Genomic DNA, 16,849 nt, shown 5'->3' with positions numbered 1-16,849 from the left:
AAACCAATATATGTACATAATACATTTATGTTCTCACAGCATCAAGACTAAGTGACTTTAATTTTTTAAATGCTATATTTAAAAAGTACATTTTAGTTTTCCCAAATACTTATATTCCTTACATTTCAACTTTGTTCCAACACCTCATAAATACAGACCCCCCCCCCCCATACACACACACGTTTTTCTCTAGTTTTTCTGCAAATTATACATCTCTAGGTGGGAGAGTAGGGGATGAGAAGCAGGTTGTATACAGCTGATGTAATTCACCATACAGACACTCTGGGAAAATAGTACCCAATCTGCCAATTAATTAAAGCATTAATCTGAGTGCAGCCAAGTCCAGAGAATGTTTACCTGACTAGGGTGGGGGATTGGTAGAAATTGAGTAGGAAGCTCCCTATATTTGCATGAAAATGAAGGTTTTTAGGAAACCCAGCTTCCTTTTGTTTCTAAAGGTGGGGCAACCTAGATCACCCTAAATGTTTCTGGCCTTTCTAGGAATACTTCTAGGGAGCTGAGTATTTCTTTGGTCTGGAATGAAATATTTTAAATTCAGGAGTATGTGCTAGTAATAAGACTAGATGTAGTTTTCCAAGTTTGTTAATTGTATATAGACTGGGTTCAAATTTGCTTATTGTGTGATACTAGTCACATTATCTGAACCTTGCTTTTCTCATTTGTAAAATAAATATTTTTAGTTGTATCTTATGGCAGTTAGCTCTCTGCTTATTCTAGGTATGGAAATGTAAACAGAAAATGGTAAGGACCCTCTGACAACGCAGCTTGACAAGGCTAATGTGATGTGTCGGAGCACAGGGAAGAATCACACAGAATCATGATAGTTTTTTCAATATAATTTATTATTTATTATAATTCATTATTATAATTTATTATTTATATAATTTATTATTCAATACCATTCATTATATATGTATATATTCAGTGCACACATCTAAAGGTCAATACCACTCAATATTTACGACCACAGGTCATAACACACATCTAGGAGTAAGGCAACTTCCAGAAATATCCAGCAGTACTAGTAAGTATAACACATATAAAACATAACCAGTCTAAACACTCATGGCTAAGGATGTAATATGAATACTGCGTTCTCAAGGTTTGTGTCACAGGTCACAGAATTCAAAGTCCAGAGTCCAAAGTCTCCTACCACTCAGAGAAATGGATCTCAGAATAGTCGCTTATGGGCAGGAGTCGTGGGATGACTGGCACTCTGGGCAGTAGGTCACCTGATGAGAGGTCCAGTCCTGCTCCAATGTCAGCTCTGGCAGCAGCTGGGATGTCCAGGCGAGGTTGGCTCCAGCAGTGTGGCGAGCAGAGCTTCAGTCAGTGAAGACTCGGGCAGAGTTTCACATGCACTGAGCCATGGTCCCTAAGGGGATGAAGAGCAGTTGCGAGGCTTGCCTTTTTATCCCCTCTCTGGGGTAGGTGGGCAGTGAATGTGCCCTGGTGTGTCACCAATCACAGGCTCATCTTTTTGGGTGTCACCAACCAGGTGTCCAGGTGTTGGTGTTTGGGTGTGACCAATGATGTTTTAGGGGTCTCCTGGGTGTGGCCAATCATGGTGCAGTAGTGTGGGTGAAGTAATGCAGTAGCCAGCTTCTTCTTATGATATAATGTCCCCTAGTCCTAATCAGGACTCACCGCCTGTGTCTGTTCTCTCTCTCTCTTTTTTTTTTTTTTTTTTTTTTTGACAGGTAGAGTTAGAGAGAGAGAGACAGAGAGAAAGGTCTTCCTTCCATTGGTTCACTCCCCAAACGGCCACTGCGATGATCCAAAGCCAGGAGCCAAGTGCTTCCTCCTGGTCTCCCATGCAGGTGCAGGGCCCAAGGACCTGGGCCATCCTCCTCTGCACTCCCAGGCCACAGCAGAGAGCTGGACTGGAAGAGGAGCAACTAGGACAGAATCTGGTGCCCCAACCAGGACTAGAACCCGGGGTGCTGGCGCCGCAGGCTGAGGATTAGCCTAGTGAGCCGCGAAGCTGGCCCTGTGTCTATTCTGACAGATGGTCTGGGTAGTTCCTGGTGTTTAGTGGCCTTAGCTTAAGTAACTCCATTTTGGTTTTGCTTTTTATCTTTCTTTTTGGGTTAGTGGTGCTCCATAACTCTTTTGGGACTCCTGTGGGATTCCCCACACCTTCCAAGATTACAGACTGCCTCCATGACTAAAGGACTGTTCAGGCTTTTGTTCTTATTAGGCTTATTTTTTGTCAAGGGACTATTAAACCTCAAGATTCCCCCTCAGTCTCCTGGGATGTTGTATAATCTTTCTCTATGTAAAATGAAATGACCTTGACCATGACAACAAAGGATATAAGACAGGAACCCATCCTGGGATTTCTTTGGCCACATTGGCTGTACCCAAGAGGAGATTTACCTGTGGATCATTGGAAAGGTTGAGGAAGTAGATATAGAAAATTGATTCACAATATTTTGATAATATTAAAGGATTACTGTTCATATTTTAAAATTTTGATAAAAATAAAATTTATGATTTTTAACCATTTAATTAACTTTGTAACAGATAACCATGTGCTTTTTAAAAGAGATTTTTTTTTAGATTTGTTTATTTATTCAAAATAGTTATAGAGAGAGAGAAAGGGAGAGATGGATCTTCCATCTGCTGGTCTACCTCTCAGATGGCCACAAGGTTCAGGGCTGGGTCTCACTGAAGCCAGGAGCTCCATCTGGGTTTCCCACGTGGGTAAAGGAGCCTAAAGCACTTGGGCTATCCTCTGTCATTTTTCCCAGGCCATTAGCAGGGAGCAACTGGGACATGAATTGGTGCCCACATGGGATGCCAGCATGGAGGGTGGCGGCTTTACCCAGTACACTACAACATTAGCCCCGAAAACCTTCATCTTTTAGAATTACACCTTTAAAAACTACTTTTTACATACAGGTAGATAGAGCACTCCAACCTGTTAGTTCTCACCCCAAATGCCAGCAACAGCCAGAACTAGGCCCAGCCAAAGCCTAGAGCCAGGAACTCAATCCAGGTCTACCACAGGGGTGACAGGAACCTAATTACTTGAGTCATCACTGCTGTCTCCCAGGGTCTGCATTGGCAGGAAACTGGAATCAGGAGCCTGAGCTGGTATCAAACCCAGATATAAATATATGAGACATGGATATCTTAACCACTGGACCAAATGGCCCATCTTCCGCCAAACTGAAAACTTTATTGATGAAATAGTATAGTGTCTGTAATTTCATTTAAGGTAATACAGGGGGAGGAACATTCATGGCACAGGGAGGGAGGGGCTTTAACCAGGGTTACCTTTTTGTTAGATGGTATCTCTTCATTTCTGTTTGTTTTCTTACAGAACTCTCAGAGATTGAGCCCAATGTATTTCTTCGTCCTTTTCTGGAAGTGATTCGCTCTGAAGATACCACTGGCCCTATCACTGGACTGGCACTTACCTCTGTCAACAAGTTTCTGTCCTATGCACTTATAGGTAAGAGTGCAGGCTTTATTGGATGAACACAGCATTTCATTTCCTGCTTCTCCTGGGGTACTGAAGCCTTGAACTGATGATACTAAAAAATTTTCCCCAGCTATCTCTTTCCTGTACAAGAGAAATGGGATTGTTACTAGTTTCTCATTATGCTGATTGACTCAGGTTGCACAAGGTGAGGAGGAAGGGGAAAGAGGTTTCCCTGGAACTCTGGTTCCTCTATGTTTTGGTGGGAACTTAGGGTATAGTAGCTCTGGAGATTTGATTTGGTTTATTTTTAAAGTTGGTTTTTCAAATATAATGCTTGCTTGTGATTGGAATACAGACAATAAAGAGGTATCTTAAAAAAGGTATCTTCCCTTTCTCATTACTCCTCCCCCTTCCTTGGGTAAATAGTATTAATAGCCTGGTTTGAATGCTTCCTATGCATGTATATAAATATAAAGGTACTTCAAATCATTTGTGTAAAATAGAATTTAAACAGTTTGGGTTTAAAAAAAAATTGAAATCCTTGCATTTTGAAGGGTCTTCAAAAGTATGAAAAAGTATATTATTAAAAAAAATCTTGATTCAATTTCAATGAACTTTTTCTTTTATTTTTAAAATTTATGTATTTATTATGAAACTCAAAGTTACAGAGAGAGAGAGAGAGACAGAGAGACAGAGATCAAGCGATCTTCCATCTGCTGGTTCACTCCCTAGATGGTTGCAACAGCCAGTGCTGGGGCAGGCTGAAGCCAGGATCCAGGAGCTTCTTCCAGGTCTCTTACATGGGTGGCAGGGGCCTGGGTAGTTGGACCATCATCTACGGCTTTCCTAGGTCATTAGCAGGGAGCTGGATCAGAAGTGGAGCAGCCGGCATATGGGATGCCAGCATCATGGGTGGTGGCTTTACCCTCTATGCCACAATGCTGGCCCCCTCAATGAACTTTTTCTAAAAACAGACTTTTATTATTATTATTATTATTATTATTATTATTATTATTAATTTGAAAGGCAGAGTAACCATGGGAGAGGGAGACAGAAAGATCTTCCATCCACTGGTGCATTCTCCGAATGCCCGCAATAGCCAGGGCTGGGCCAGGCTGAAGCCAGGGGCCAGGAACTCCGTCTGAGTCTTCCACATGGGTGACAGGGGCCCAAGTACTTGATCCATCATCTACTGCCTTCCACAGTGCATTAGCAGGAAACTGGATCAGAAGCAGAGTAGCTGAGACTCCAGCTGACCCTCTAATATGGGATGCTGGCATCGCAAGCAGCAGCTTAACCCTCGATACCACAATGCCATCTCCTCAGTGAGCTTTTTGAAGTACTTATATAAAGTACCACATCTTTTTAAAAAGAACCATATTTGAGGCCTATAGTTTTTCTCTTTTTCACTTAATAGTATTAACTTGGATGTGTATGATATGATTATCCATCTGACTTTTATTGTATTGAAATCTATATAAAATTTTGCATTTTAATAAATTTAAGTCTGCAGTTCAGTGGCGTTACACTCACAATGTTATGCAACCATCACCACCATCTATTTCCAACTTACTCTTCATCCCAAATAGACACTCTGATCTTAAGCAATAGTTCACCATTTCCCTCTCCCCTAAGCCCCTGGTATGACTTTTCTTTTTATTAGCTGTATAATTTCCATAGTGAAATATATTTATAATTCAATCATTCTCTTATATTTAATAATATTAGTATAATTATTTCCCTTTTGGAGGCATTATAAATAATGCTGAACTAAGCATCCTTGTTAATATGTCCTTATTTATGATGGTTAAGCTTGTGACTGAAAAGAAAATTGAAAGAATGTCATTGTAAAAATTAAAAGAAAAACAGGAAAAGGAGGGAGAGGATGGGAGGGGGAGTAGGGTGGAAAGTATCATTTGCTCTTAAAACTGTATATATAAAATACATGAAGTTTGTTCCCTTTTTATAAATAAAAAAGTTTAAGAACATGTCCTTATTAATTTACTTTTGTTTGATGTATTTCTGAAGTTGAAATTTCTGAATGCCATGTGCATATTACGTTTTCATAGATACTACCAGGTTGCTTTTCCAGAAGATGACAGCATTTACATTTCCACCAGCAGTACTTGAGAGTTTCCAATTCTGTCAGCACTGTATATAATTACTTTTTTTAATTGTACCAAATTGGTGGGTAAAATTGGTATTTTGTTGTTTTTATTTCCATGAGGCTGAAAATTTGAATTTCCTCTCTTTTGCCTGTTTTTCAAATTGAATTTTTGTTTGTTTTTCTTATCAATTTGTAGGAGCTCTTTGATAAGGATACTAACCCATTACCTGTTTGTCCCTGATGTAGGCAAATATTTCACCCAGTTTATAGTTTATCTCTGAACTTGTTTATGGTGTCTTTTTTGGGTTCCTTATTTAGTTGGTCTTGTTACTCAGGATCCTGAATTCCTTTTCCCCTTTTGCCAGCCCATGTACAAAGATGAGGAACATAGAAAACAGGCCGGTGTCTTTGTTTCTAAAGTAGGGAGACAGGAAAAGAAGAGGCTCAGGACATAGCTAGCAAGAAAAGAAGATGGTTTTCAGGGCAAGAGAACCTTTATCTTTTCTAGAAATTTATATTTGCTTCCTTGAAGCATTCAGGATCCTGAGCACGAATGTGGTGCCGTCCAGGCCTTGAATAGGTTCATCAGACTTTCCGGACACCTCCGTCCTAGCTTCATACTTTTCCTAAAGAAAATCAGGCCCTGCCACTTCCAGCCTTGCCCTGAGCACCATCTGCAGGTTATCTCTTTTCTCAGCATCCAGCAGCTGTCCCCCTGTACTTTTCCCCTCTGCGGTCTTGGTGTTATTCTTTACCCTTCCTGGAGTTGGCAAACAGGCTGGTCATTGGAGACCTCAGGCCAGCTGGTCATTGGAGACCTCGGGCCAGCTGGTCACTGGAGTTTCCTGTGGTGGGAAAGGAGAATGCTGGAGGTGGTGACTGCAGCAGGCGTGAGAAAAAGAACAGGAAGGAGTGTCTGAAAGCCAAAGAGCAAAGGAGATAAGATTGGCAAATTTCCCTGAAGTTGGCTCCACAGTGGCCAGAGAAGGAGGACATTCTGAGGAAGGGGTCTTGGAGAAGACAAGGTCTGCTCTATGAGCCCAAGCCAAATAATCCTTTGCTGAGGCTGCCCTCCTAGAAGAAACCACCTCTTCCCTCAACCTTTGACCCACGGCTTTGGGGTTATTTTAGGTCTTACCCCAAGGACCAGCCTTTTGTTCAGCTCCACACAGCTGCCAGATGAGTATTTGTGCCACTGATTGCCCAGCTTGCTGGCAAGCTCTGCCTATGATTCTAAAGACCCGTCATTCTTACCTACTTTTTGTAGAAAATTAACTTTGCTACTTCATTTAGGCTCAGGGAATAAGAACTATATAAGAGATCACTAATGTTTAAACCACCTTAACAAGAGAGATTACTGAAAGAGCCAAAGAAATGGACCCCTAAAGAGCCTTGTGTGATGAGACCTAGACTGCTGTTCCTGGAGCTCTGAAACGCCACACAGCCCTGAGAAGGGTCTGGGTCTCCTGTGGGCCCTGAAAGCCTGAGTAAGGTGTGTCAGGCAGGGCTGTGAGAGAGGACCTGGACCAGGGCCTTGAATGTGTATGACATTCTGTGCTGTTGGGAAGAACAGAATTGGGATGACAGGAGAAGCCTGTCACCCCTTCATTCTGTTTATCACAAAACTGCCTGCCTTCTACATGCTCTCTACAGTAGTCACTTCTGGTGCTGTAGGGGAAAGAGTGTTTGAGAAAGTGTCAGAAACTAAAGACAGACAAAAATGAGTCTTCTGGCTCATGGTTATAAGAGAAAATGCTGTTTCTGCACCATCCCCAGAGCGTTAGGCTCAGCAGTTTAATTAATTTTAGAGAAAGAGAAAATGGCAATAATATCTTCTAACTCCCACCACTTAAAACTAGGAAGGTGTGCCTTTGATACCCCATGCCAACTTTATCTCACTCAAAGTTTTTATCACAGGCCTGCCTTTCCCCACTACCAGTGCTCCCCTTTCAGGACCAAACAGCCATGGGGAAGGGGCCATTTAAGCAGACCTAGGACAGAAGCCAGCAATTCTTGCAGCTCTTCGGGACCCCTGTAGGCTTTGATGGAGGCACCTTCTTGAGGCTGTTTTAACACATGAATAGTAATGGATTGACCCCTCTTTGACAACATTGATGTTACTTTAGCAAAGGTGCTGCTTGTGGCATACTGTGGTTATTGGGTAAAGCCACTCCCTGCAGTGCCAACATTCCATATGGGGGCCAGAGTCCTAGCTGCTCCACTTCCTATCCAGCTCTCTGCTATGGCCTGGGAAAGCAGTAGAAGATGGCCCAAGTCCCTGGGCTCCTGCACCCACGTGGGAGACCCAGAAGACGCTCCTGGCTCCTGGCTTCAGAGTGGCACAGCTCTGGCTGTTGCAGCCATTTGGGAAATGAACGAGCAAATGGAAGATTCTTTCTCTCTCTCTCTCTCTCTCTCTCTCTCTCTCTCTCTCTCTCTCTCTCTCTCTCTCCTCTCCCTCTCCCTCTCCCTCTCCCTCTCCTCGTTCTCTCCTCCCTCTCTCCCTGCCTCTGCCTCTCTGTAACTCTGCCTTTCAAAAAAAAAAAGGTGCTGGCTGTCCAACCTCCAGCCTCCAGCATCTTTCCTCTTATAGTTGAAACTGCCACTGCCCCCCACCCCAGTCTCCCTCTAGTCCAGTCCAGTCTCACTCCCCAATCCAGTCCAGTCCTGTTAGTTTCTCACATTTTCCTCCCCTAATGCTTAGTCAAGCTGGTAACAGGATTCTTGCTCAGTGTCATATTATTTTTTATATGAATGAAGCCAAACAGGTCTCTGATCTGCTGTAATGTGATATCCAGATGTTGAGGCCATTTGGGGAGTGACCAGCGGTTGCAAGACCTCTCTCTCTGTCTCTACCTCTGCCTTTCTGTAACTCTGCCTTTCAAATAATAAATAAATAAATCTTTTAAAAAATAAAGCCATTTGTGAGTAAAGATTTTCAAGGAGCTTAAGGAGAGCAGTCCCTAGATAGGCTGCTTTGCCTTTTCTCTCCTCTCCACGACAATCCATCTGTCCTTTTTCTCTGGAGCAGATCCTACTCATGAGGGCACGGCAGAGGGAATGGAGAACATGGCAGATGCTGTTACCCATGCCCGTTTTGTGGGCACAGATCCTGCTAGCGATGAAGTTGTCCTGATGAAAATCCTTCAGGTAAGCAGTAGGGGAAGAGCAATTAGGGTAATGGTCAAGGGCTGACGCTGCTAGCTCTACTCACTCGAGCTGCCTGCTGGCACCATGAAGCTGTGTTTTGACTCCACTGGGGCTTAGGAAGCTTCTTTGTTTCCAAACAAGCAGCTCAAATGCCTAAAATGAAAGCTTTTTCTAAAGAAAATGATTAAAAGCTGTGAGTCAATATAAAATACCAGAAGTCCTTAATACATACCTGTTCCTCAGGCAGAGTGTGTGTTGTCATCTGTTGGGCTTGTGGGCTGGGGCTGGAGAGAGTTCTGAACTATGGCAGAGTTGTACAGAGTGAAAAAAATGATTCCCAAAACAAGTTCCCGAGACCAAACTGAAGTGAAGTCAGCATTCTTCTCAGCCCCAAGTACTTTCCTGAGAGACTAGAGAAACAGCAACATTTCTCCCTCAGGTAAACCTCTCTTCACTCAGCTTGCCTTGTTTATCACAGTATCTCTGCTTTCTTCCTGGTAGGTTCTACGGACTCTGTTGCTAACCCCAGTAGGTGCCCACCTAACCAATGAATCTGTGTGTGAAATTATGCAGTCTTGCTTCCGGATCTGTTTTGAAATGAGGCTCAGTGGTAAGTACTTGAATATTGAACTTTTCACTACTCTGGGAGCCAGTGTCCAAAAATGAAGATGGGATGCTGTCTCTAAGCCTTAGAGAAGTAGAAAACTCAGAACTTCACATCAGGGAACCACAGGAGTCTAGCAATCTCTGTACTTGATTGTTGTGAAGCTAGAATAGAGACCTCAGCCTGTTATGTCATGGCAGGAGTTGGGATGGATCCCAGATTGACTTAGCCCAAGCACTGAATCCCCCTCCCTTGGGATTGACACCTGCCTGCAACCCTGAAGAACATATGTATCCTGCCCATTTTCCTGACTCAGTAATGCCACCTAGTGGGCCAGTGAACTTATGGCTGCCAGGCTGAGCTGGAGCTGGTTTTAATAAGGTTGGCATAATCCTTGGTAAACAAGGTTTGGAGGGGAGTCTGCTCTGAGAAGCCTCCTGATAATAGCACGGCAAGTAATGACACCTGTGTTATTTGTTTTTGCCTGTGCAGAGTTATTGAGAAAATCCGCAGAGCACACTCTCGTAGACATGGTGCAGCTGCTCTTCACAAGGTAAACCTGCTGCTGTTTGCTTCAGCCCGGCTGCCCAGGCCTCTTGAGTCTGCCTGCTTCCACACAGCCACTTCAGGGACCTGGCCAACCCTACAGCCACATGAGAGGCCACTGGGATTATGGATGGGGATAGTTCTCTGGGCCCAGGGTTACCAAGCAAGGGAGAAGGAGGAGGGAGCTAGCTTGGCCTCCAGGGGAGGCAGAAGGTTATTTAATCTAGGCCAACAGATCTCATTCAGCTTCCCAAACTTGTGTCTGTTTCTGTACAGGTAGCAGCTGAGAAAGGGAACCCAGAGACTTTATTAACTCAGGAGAGCCTGGAACAGGTTGCTGAGCTTCCAGAATGCCACCTGATTTCTGTGGGAGAAGGTCAAGGCTAGGGCGACTAACAATCATGGTTTGCTTGGGACTTTTTTTTATTTTAGCACTAAAAGTTCCACATCTCAGCAAATCCTTCCGTCCTAGGCAAACCAAAATGATTGGTTACCCTAGGTAAGGCCATCAGCCTAGGAGACCTTTTCACACTAGGCCCAGCTGCCTGCTCCCTATACCTCCTTTCTGTAGACATACTTGCAGAAGAGCTGAGGCAATGGCTTTAAAACACCCCCTAGGATTTCTTTTTTTCTCCTAGATCTATAGAAAATAATCCTTATTATCTCAGTAGACAGGCCTAGGACCCTGCTGCAAAGCGTTTCTTACTCCTCAGGCTCAAACTTACTGGTTTCAAAACTTCAACCCATCCTTTACTTCTTGCCCTGTGCTCAGTCTCCTGGGGCTGTTATAGACTGCTCTCTCCCCATCTCTTGGCTTCCAGCAGTACTTGCCAAGTGAACACAGCAAGGAGTCAGTTTGAGATTTCATGAAAGGAACTTTGTCCAAGGGCGTTTAGTCACCTTACCCTGAGACTACATTCTTTTGTTCATGTTGTGTGTTCCCAATTCCTGTGGCTTTTTGATAGTGCTCTGAAAAGGTGTGAAATTAGCCTGCTTATTTTCCTAAGGGATAGAATATTAGCTGACCTAGAGCACCCTTGGTCTGTAGCTGGCATGAAGAGGGACTTTGTCATCATCTCTAATGACAGTTCATGGATTCTCTATTTAATAGGTTACCTCAGTTTAAAGAAGAACCCAAGAACTATGTTGGGACCAACATGAAAAAGGTATGATCTGAGAATGACCTGCTGTCCCCATCCAAGCTTCAGTCTTCCAACTTCAGGGATATGGGATACCCTTGCTTAGCAAAGACATACTTTTTTTTTGCCTAGGCAGGTCTGACTGGAGTCTAGAAATAGCTCTATTTTAAAGAGAAATGTATTCTCTCTTAGATTACTCACCTTCCCCAATCTTTCCCTTTCTGGCCTATGTTAGTTCACCCAGCACATAAGTTGGTGAGACAGTCCTTCATGGAAACTGGCTGAGACCTATCAACTGGGCTAAAAATATATGGTGACAAAGATGAAAGCCTTCTGTCTCGGGGCTCAGCCTTGTCAGCAGGTTGGAAGCCTAAAGAGGCTGTACCCCAAATCCTACCCTCTGCTGGGGTAGGCTGGACTCATGCTGTTCTAGTCTCTGTTGAAGAGATAGATCAAACCTGACTCCAGATCTAAGGGTTCTCAAACTGCCTGGAGAAGAATATTGGTCAGGAGAATGGCCTCTTTCTGTCTTGAACTGAAGCCCTGGACCTCAGAGGCCTCTGATGAGGATTCTGCTTGCAACCCTAAGAGGTTCTACCCATGGAGGTGACCCTTGGCTGTTCGGTGCATGCACCTGACCTTCCCTTCTCCCCTGCCATTCACCCCCATTCCTGCCCTCTGCCCTGTTAGCATGTGTCTGAGTTTATTTCACTCTGTTTAAATCGTACATTTGCCTGTCTTTCACAGATTTCTCCATGTCTCCTCAACAAACTGGAGCTAAATAGTGGGGAGCAGACCAAAGCCCTGAACCAGTTAGAGAGGGTACTACTCTTTAAGAACCTCAAGGTCTCTCTCCCTCTCCTCCCCACCCCCTTTTTAAATTTCTTTTAAGTGTTTATTATTTTGTATATGTAACACCTGGGTCCCATTTCCATCATGTAGAGCACAACTTACCCTTCCCTAGTAACACAGCTTGGCTTTGTAGAGTTGCATGTGTTTGTAGCTTTGCAGTGTTGGGAATTCTCCTGGGCATCTGGTTGCCTAGAAACAAGAGAAGAAAACCGTTGAACATCATGTAGTGGCCAAGAGAGCCTGGGTCCTGCTGTCACCTTGTGGTGAGGCTTAAGAGCCACCATTTCTAGGGAAACTATGAGGGATATCCAAGTAAGACCTTTCCCTCTTCTTTCTTCCCCCTGTCTTAGACTGGCATACAGCTTAAGTATAGTCCTTAACTTGGTTTCTTGCCTGGACTGGGTTTGGAGGAAAGAGATAGTCCCATCTAGATTGGGTCTTTTTTCTTGGTTACTACTGAAGAGCTCAGGGTTTAGAACTCAAGATTGATGGAAAGGAACCAGGGGTCAGGGGCCAGAATAGCCCAGGGCACTGGGAATACATTGGGATCTTCAAAGATGACATCTGTCCTATAAAACTCAACATGTAGGGGAGCTTAGGGGAGGGTACCAAGCTAGAGAAAACCGTAATCCCCAAATTCCTGCCTTCGGAAGAACAGGGAGGTATGGGGTGTTTATGCTCTTCAGTACAAAGAGTGTGCATGCTAGAGGTGTGATTGTGGACATCCAGGTCACCAAAGATAAAGTAACTCTGTGGGTATGTGTCATGAACTGGCTACATAGTCCATAGGCCTGTGTTTTCTTTTACTGGATTGTCTGTATTTTCATTTGTGTGCTTGCGTAGTCACAAGTGCAGCTCTGTTCAGTGCCTACTTAGCATGTTGCTGTGACTATTAACCTCGGATCTGCTCTTTTTTTTTTTTTTTTTTTTTTTTTTTTTTTTAAGTAAAGCTTATGTTATTGTAAGTTAAGGAGGTGTAGGGTTCCATAAATACCTGCTGCCCATCTGCACCTTAGGACCCTAGGAAAGAGCATAGCTACATTTTTTAAGGGCTGAGGCATTTGTGAGAACTGGCAGCCTCTCAGCACCTACTCGAGCCAGGATGCTAAGAACACTGATTCAAGTGGCCTGTTTGGAGCTTGCTTAGCAGAGCAGAAAGAGGGAAATAGGAAAGATTTATCTGATTATGGGAGGGAATCTCGGTGACTGACTGGCTTTTCAGTGGAAGTAGGTCTACTGAAATGAGGTAGCCTCCTGGAGAGAAAGGCTGTCTTGTAAAATTTAGTATTCTTCTGGAGCTCAGTGGCAATACCAGTAAAGCCAGGTGGTCCTTAATTTTTCTTGTTGTTCTCTTGGGCCTCTTTCCCTTCTGCATGTTTAGCTGACTCTTTTCCCAGTTTGTATTTTATCATGAACTTGGTCCAGCTGAGCTCCAGTGACTCCTAGAGGGAACATCGTTCTGGTTCCTGATTAGCCACAGTGCTCAGCACACTTAAAGCTTGATTCTAGGTATATGACTACAGGCATTTTGAAGATGGAGGGACAAGAAGCATAAATCGGATATGAGGCTATTGCTGTGTTACTGAGAGTTAGGAGAAGAGCTCAACACTTGGCCTTTCTCCTTTATTAAAATGAGCTGTAGATAAGAGGGCATAATTGTGTGGTTTCTAAGAATGAAACCAAAGGTTAACCATTGGGGAACTTGAGATAGGAAGCCTATCCCCAAATAGTAGAAGGAATGGAATAGGCCAAAGATAATAAGCCTTCAGACAGAGTCAGGGAGGAAAAAGTGCTTCTACTGTCTTTAGAGTCATTCCAGTGGTTCCTGAAAGAGAATTGCTGTTGCCCAACCTGGGAATGGTCTTATCAATCTAGGAATAGTTAAGAATAACTCTGCAAATGGATTGAGTTCAAACCCTCAACTGAGAAAGCCTCAGGGCTAGTAAAACAAAATTGACCTAAAGTATATGTGAATTTGGGGTAGGGGAATTGCGTAAGAAAATGTTGGTCTTAGCATGGTCAACATGTAATAGAGATTATCTCTTGGGACTGGAAGGAAGCTCGTAAAGGAATAGAAATATGGCAGAAGAGGGGAGTAGAATAGAGCAGCGGTCCAAGGAATCAGCAGCCTTACCATCTGACTAAAATTATATATAGAAATACCAACAGTGAGAAGGTCAGGAGGTCCCACTGAGATGCCAAAATTGGGAGCAGTGAAGAACAGAGCAGCAACATGGTATGGGCATACACCCTTAACTCCACAAATTAAATGCCATCACTCCTTTCTTAACTCCAGAGAATGAGCCCTTGACTGATTGAATGCAAGAATTCCAGAGAATAAGGGATATATTGATGCTGTAGGCCCAATCCACATAGCAATAAGAAAGCTGTGAGTCTGGATGGGAAGGGGTAGGCTGTCGTAGATGGATGAGAAGGAGGAGAAGGAAGCTACTCTGCAAGGTAGTTGAGGAGATTCTAGGAGTCCCTAACCTGTGGCTCTGAGGATTCAGGAGAGGAGGCCCTGCCCTTACCCTTCCTGCAAGAGGGTCATGCATTGTCTACAGGATTCAGGATTGCCTACTAATGTAACTGCAGGACCCAGGGAAACAGAATAAGTTTGAAGCTGGCCCTTTCAATGACCAGCCAAGAAGCAGAATATAATCTTCTACTTGGAGGCTCCACACCGACCTGAAAAGTGGCAAATGTGGAAGCCAGGTTAGAGGACTAGAAATGTGATCTGATGGTCTAGATTCTTCTTTAGCACAAATATGGGGTATAGACTAATATCTAGAGACCATAAATGAAGGAAGAATTTTATGGATAGAGTCTTAGTTTGAGTGCTAATGAGATATGATATTTTCAGCTGAAAATGAGAGCAGGAGGCATGAGTGATTCATCCAAATGGAAGAAACAGAAGAGATCCCCCCGGCCCCCACGCCATATGACCAAAGTCATGCCAAGTTCAGAGCTACCCACTCCCAATGGAACCACCTTATCCTCTAACCTCACTGGTGAGTGCCTTAGTGTCCTGAGCAGCTTCTTCAGATTAGGATAGCTAAAAGAAAAGCTCCCTTCTCTTTGGGGATTTTGAAGTGAGAGACCAACCAAGGGCCTTTGGTCTTTCTGCTGAGAGCAAAAAGGGAAATGCCAGATCAAATCAGCTTGTAACCATTTAGCAACTCTGCAGTGATTTAAGGTTATTCTTTCAAAAGGACTATGACTACTTTAGAAATTCAGAGATGAACATGCAGCTTGGGAAAGAGAGCTCCTCATACCATGGAAGGTACCTTGGCATAAGCTGTCTTCTCCTTCATCTATTTTTATTGGCAGGTGGTATGCCCTTCATTGATGTGCCCACTCCTATCTCCTCTGTGAGTTCAGAAGCTGCCTCAGCAGTGGTCAGCCCCTCTACAGATAGTGGCCTGGAATTTTCCTCTCAGACCACCTCCAAGGAAGACCTCACTGACCTGGAACAACCTGGCTCCCCAGGGTACAGCACAGCTGCAGAGCCTGGGAGCAGTGAGCTAGGGGTCCTTGAACAGCCTGACCTCCAGGTATGGCTTTGATTTCTAAAGATCCCTCTGCAGTCTTCCACTGTGGGAATTGGCTTGATCCTTTATCCAGGCCTTGGCTCAAAAGAAGATTGGGGGAAAGGGAATGACCTTCCCTATCTCCCAGAATTAGCTGCGCTGCCTAGAAAACTCACAGTATGACTCACTGTGAGTTTAGTTCCTAGGATTTATTAAGTTATGCATACAGGTAGTACTTGGTAAAAGGGAGGGAGTTGGGAGCTGGCTGGCTTTTTCTGGAAGGTAATGATCTAAATCTTAATCCCGTGAGAACTCTTTCACCTCTGGGATTCTAGTGACTGTAAGTCAGTGAAGCCTCTGCAGATTTTTCTCTGAGTCCTTCATACTCCTGCTATGGGCTATCTTGCACTGATTCATAAACCACTGAGCTGGCCCTACACCCGCAGAACATTAGAGATAGTTTAAAGAGCAGCTACTTCCAGGGAGTGAGTTCTAGCTTGCTGTTGCCTCATCCTTATTCCTGTATCTCCCTGCCACTAGTCACAGCAGGAACGGGCCCATGTGGAAAAGGCCCAGTCAGCATCCGTGGAGTCCATTCCTGAAGTGCTAGAGGAGTGCGCCTCCACTGCTGACCACTCTGACTCTGCCTCTGTCCACGACATGGATTATGTCAACCCCCGGGGTGTGCGTTTTACACAGTCCTCCCAGAAAGAAGGTGCGTACTCTGGCAGGTTCTACCTGTTCACCTTCCCCATCCTACCCCTGAGCTGCCTGAGCCTAGAACAGCATGGACCAGGATGACACTGCCTGCTGATCCAAGTTCCAGGCTGTTTTCTAGTCAGGAAATGGAATAAAATCATAAGACTGATGGCATGGATGGAGCCCTTCCCTAACTTTTACAGAAGGGAGTTTGGTCGATAATAGGAAGAAAGAGGGAAGTATAGAAACCTTAGGACTTTTAACAGAATGGTAGGATCATTACTTCTGATTCCTTGAATAAATGATAACAGTGTTCTCAGCTCCCGGGGCGGGGTGGGAGGTGGGGGGATCATTAGAGAATCTCTTGGCTGAAATCGCCCTGTATCATACAAGGCAGCCGAGTTGTTTTCTTAGCAGTCTCACTCTCCTCTTTGCCTTCCCCAGGCACAGCCTTAGTTCCTTATGGTCTTCCCTGCATTCGCGAGCTCTTCCGCTTCCTTATCTCCCTCACCAATCCGCATGACCGCCATAACTCAGAGGTTATGATCCATATGGGACTGCATTTGCTGACAGTGGCACTCGAGTCAGCGCCTGTAGCTCAGTGCCAGAGCCTCTTGGGCCTCATCAAGGATGAGATGTGCCGCCACTTATTCCAGGTAAGACCAGATTACTCAAGGGGCTCAGAGCCCTTGGCTGGTTTTCAGGGTCTCTCAAGGGCCAGGGGAGCATAGGGAGGTTTAGCCAATTGTATAAAGGCTATAGGACCCAGAA

At 44.3% G+C, this 16,849-nt stretch overlaps 1 protein-coding gene and 1 long non-coding RNA gene across 4 annotated transcripts in view; one reads left to right on the top strand and one right to left on the bottom strand.

Annotated features, from left to right (window-relative positions):
- Positions 1–16,849, top strand: part of GBF1 (golgi brefeldin A resistant guanine nucleotide exchange factor 1) — a 152,875-nt gene that overhangs the window by 117,546 nt on the left and 18,480 nt on the right. For all 3 annotated transcript variants that reach the window (XM_062213932.1, XM_062213931.1, XM_062213930.1), the window contains exons 4-12: positions 3,350–3,481; positions 8,590–8,708; positions 9,210–9,318; positions 9,805–9,865; positions 10,970–11,024; positions 14,713–14,860; positions 15,180–15,403; positions 15,920–16,094; positions 16,523–16,734. In XM_062213932.1, the coding sequence (XP_062069916.1) occupies positions 3,350–3,481; positions 8,590–8,708; positions 9,210–9,318; positions 9,805–9,865; positions 10,970–11,024; positions 14,713–14,860; positions 15,180–15,403; positions 15,920–16,094; positions 16,523–16,734 (1,235 nt within the window). The remainder of the gene's footprint in view (positions 1–3,349; positions 3,482–8,589; positions 8,709–9,209; positions 9,319–9,804; positions 9,866–10,969; positions 11,025–14,712; positions 14,861–15,179; positions 15,404–15,919; positions 16,095–16,522; positions 16,735–16,849) is intronic.
- LOC133775596 (uncharacterized) overlaps positions 8,817–16,849 on the bottom strand; it is a 33,362-nt gene continuing 25,329 nt past the window's right edge. Inside the window, exons 3-4 of the long non-coding RNA XR_009868284.1 lie at positions 11,952–12,038; positions 8,817–9,009 (exon numbers count right to left, since the gene is read on the bottom strand). This is a non-coding gene — a long non-coding RNA (uncharacterized LOC133775596). The remainder of the gene's footprint in view (positions 9,010–11,951; positions 12,039–16,849) is intronic.

Source organism: Lepus europaeus, chromosome 17, assembly GCF_033115175.1.
Source record: "Lepus europaeus isolate LE1 chromosome 17, mLepTim1.pri, whole genome shotgun sequence".
Lineage (NCBI taxonomy): Eukaryota > Metazoa > Chordata > Mammalia > Lagomorpha > Leporidae > Lepus > Lepus europaeus.
This window is presented reverse-complemented; position numbering and strand designations above follow the sequence as displayed.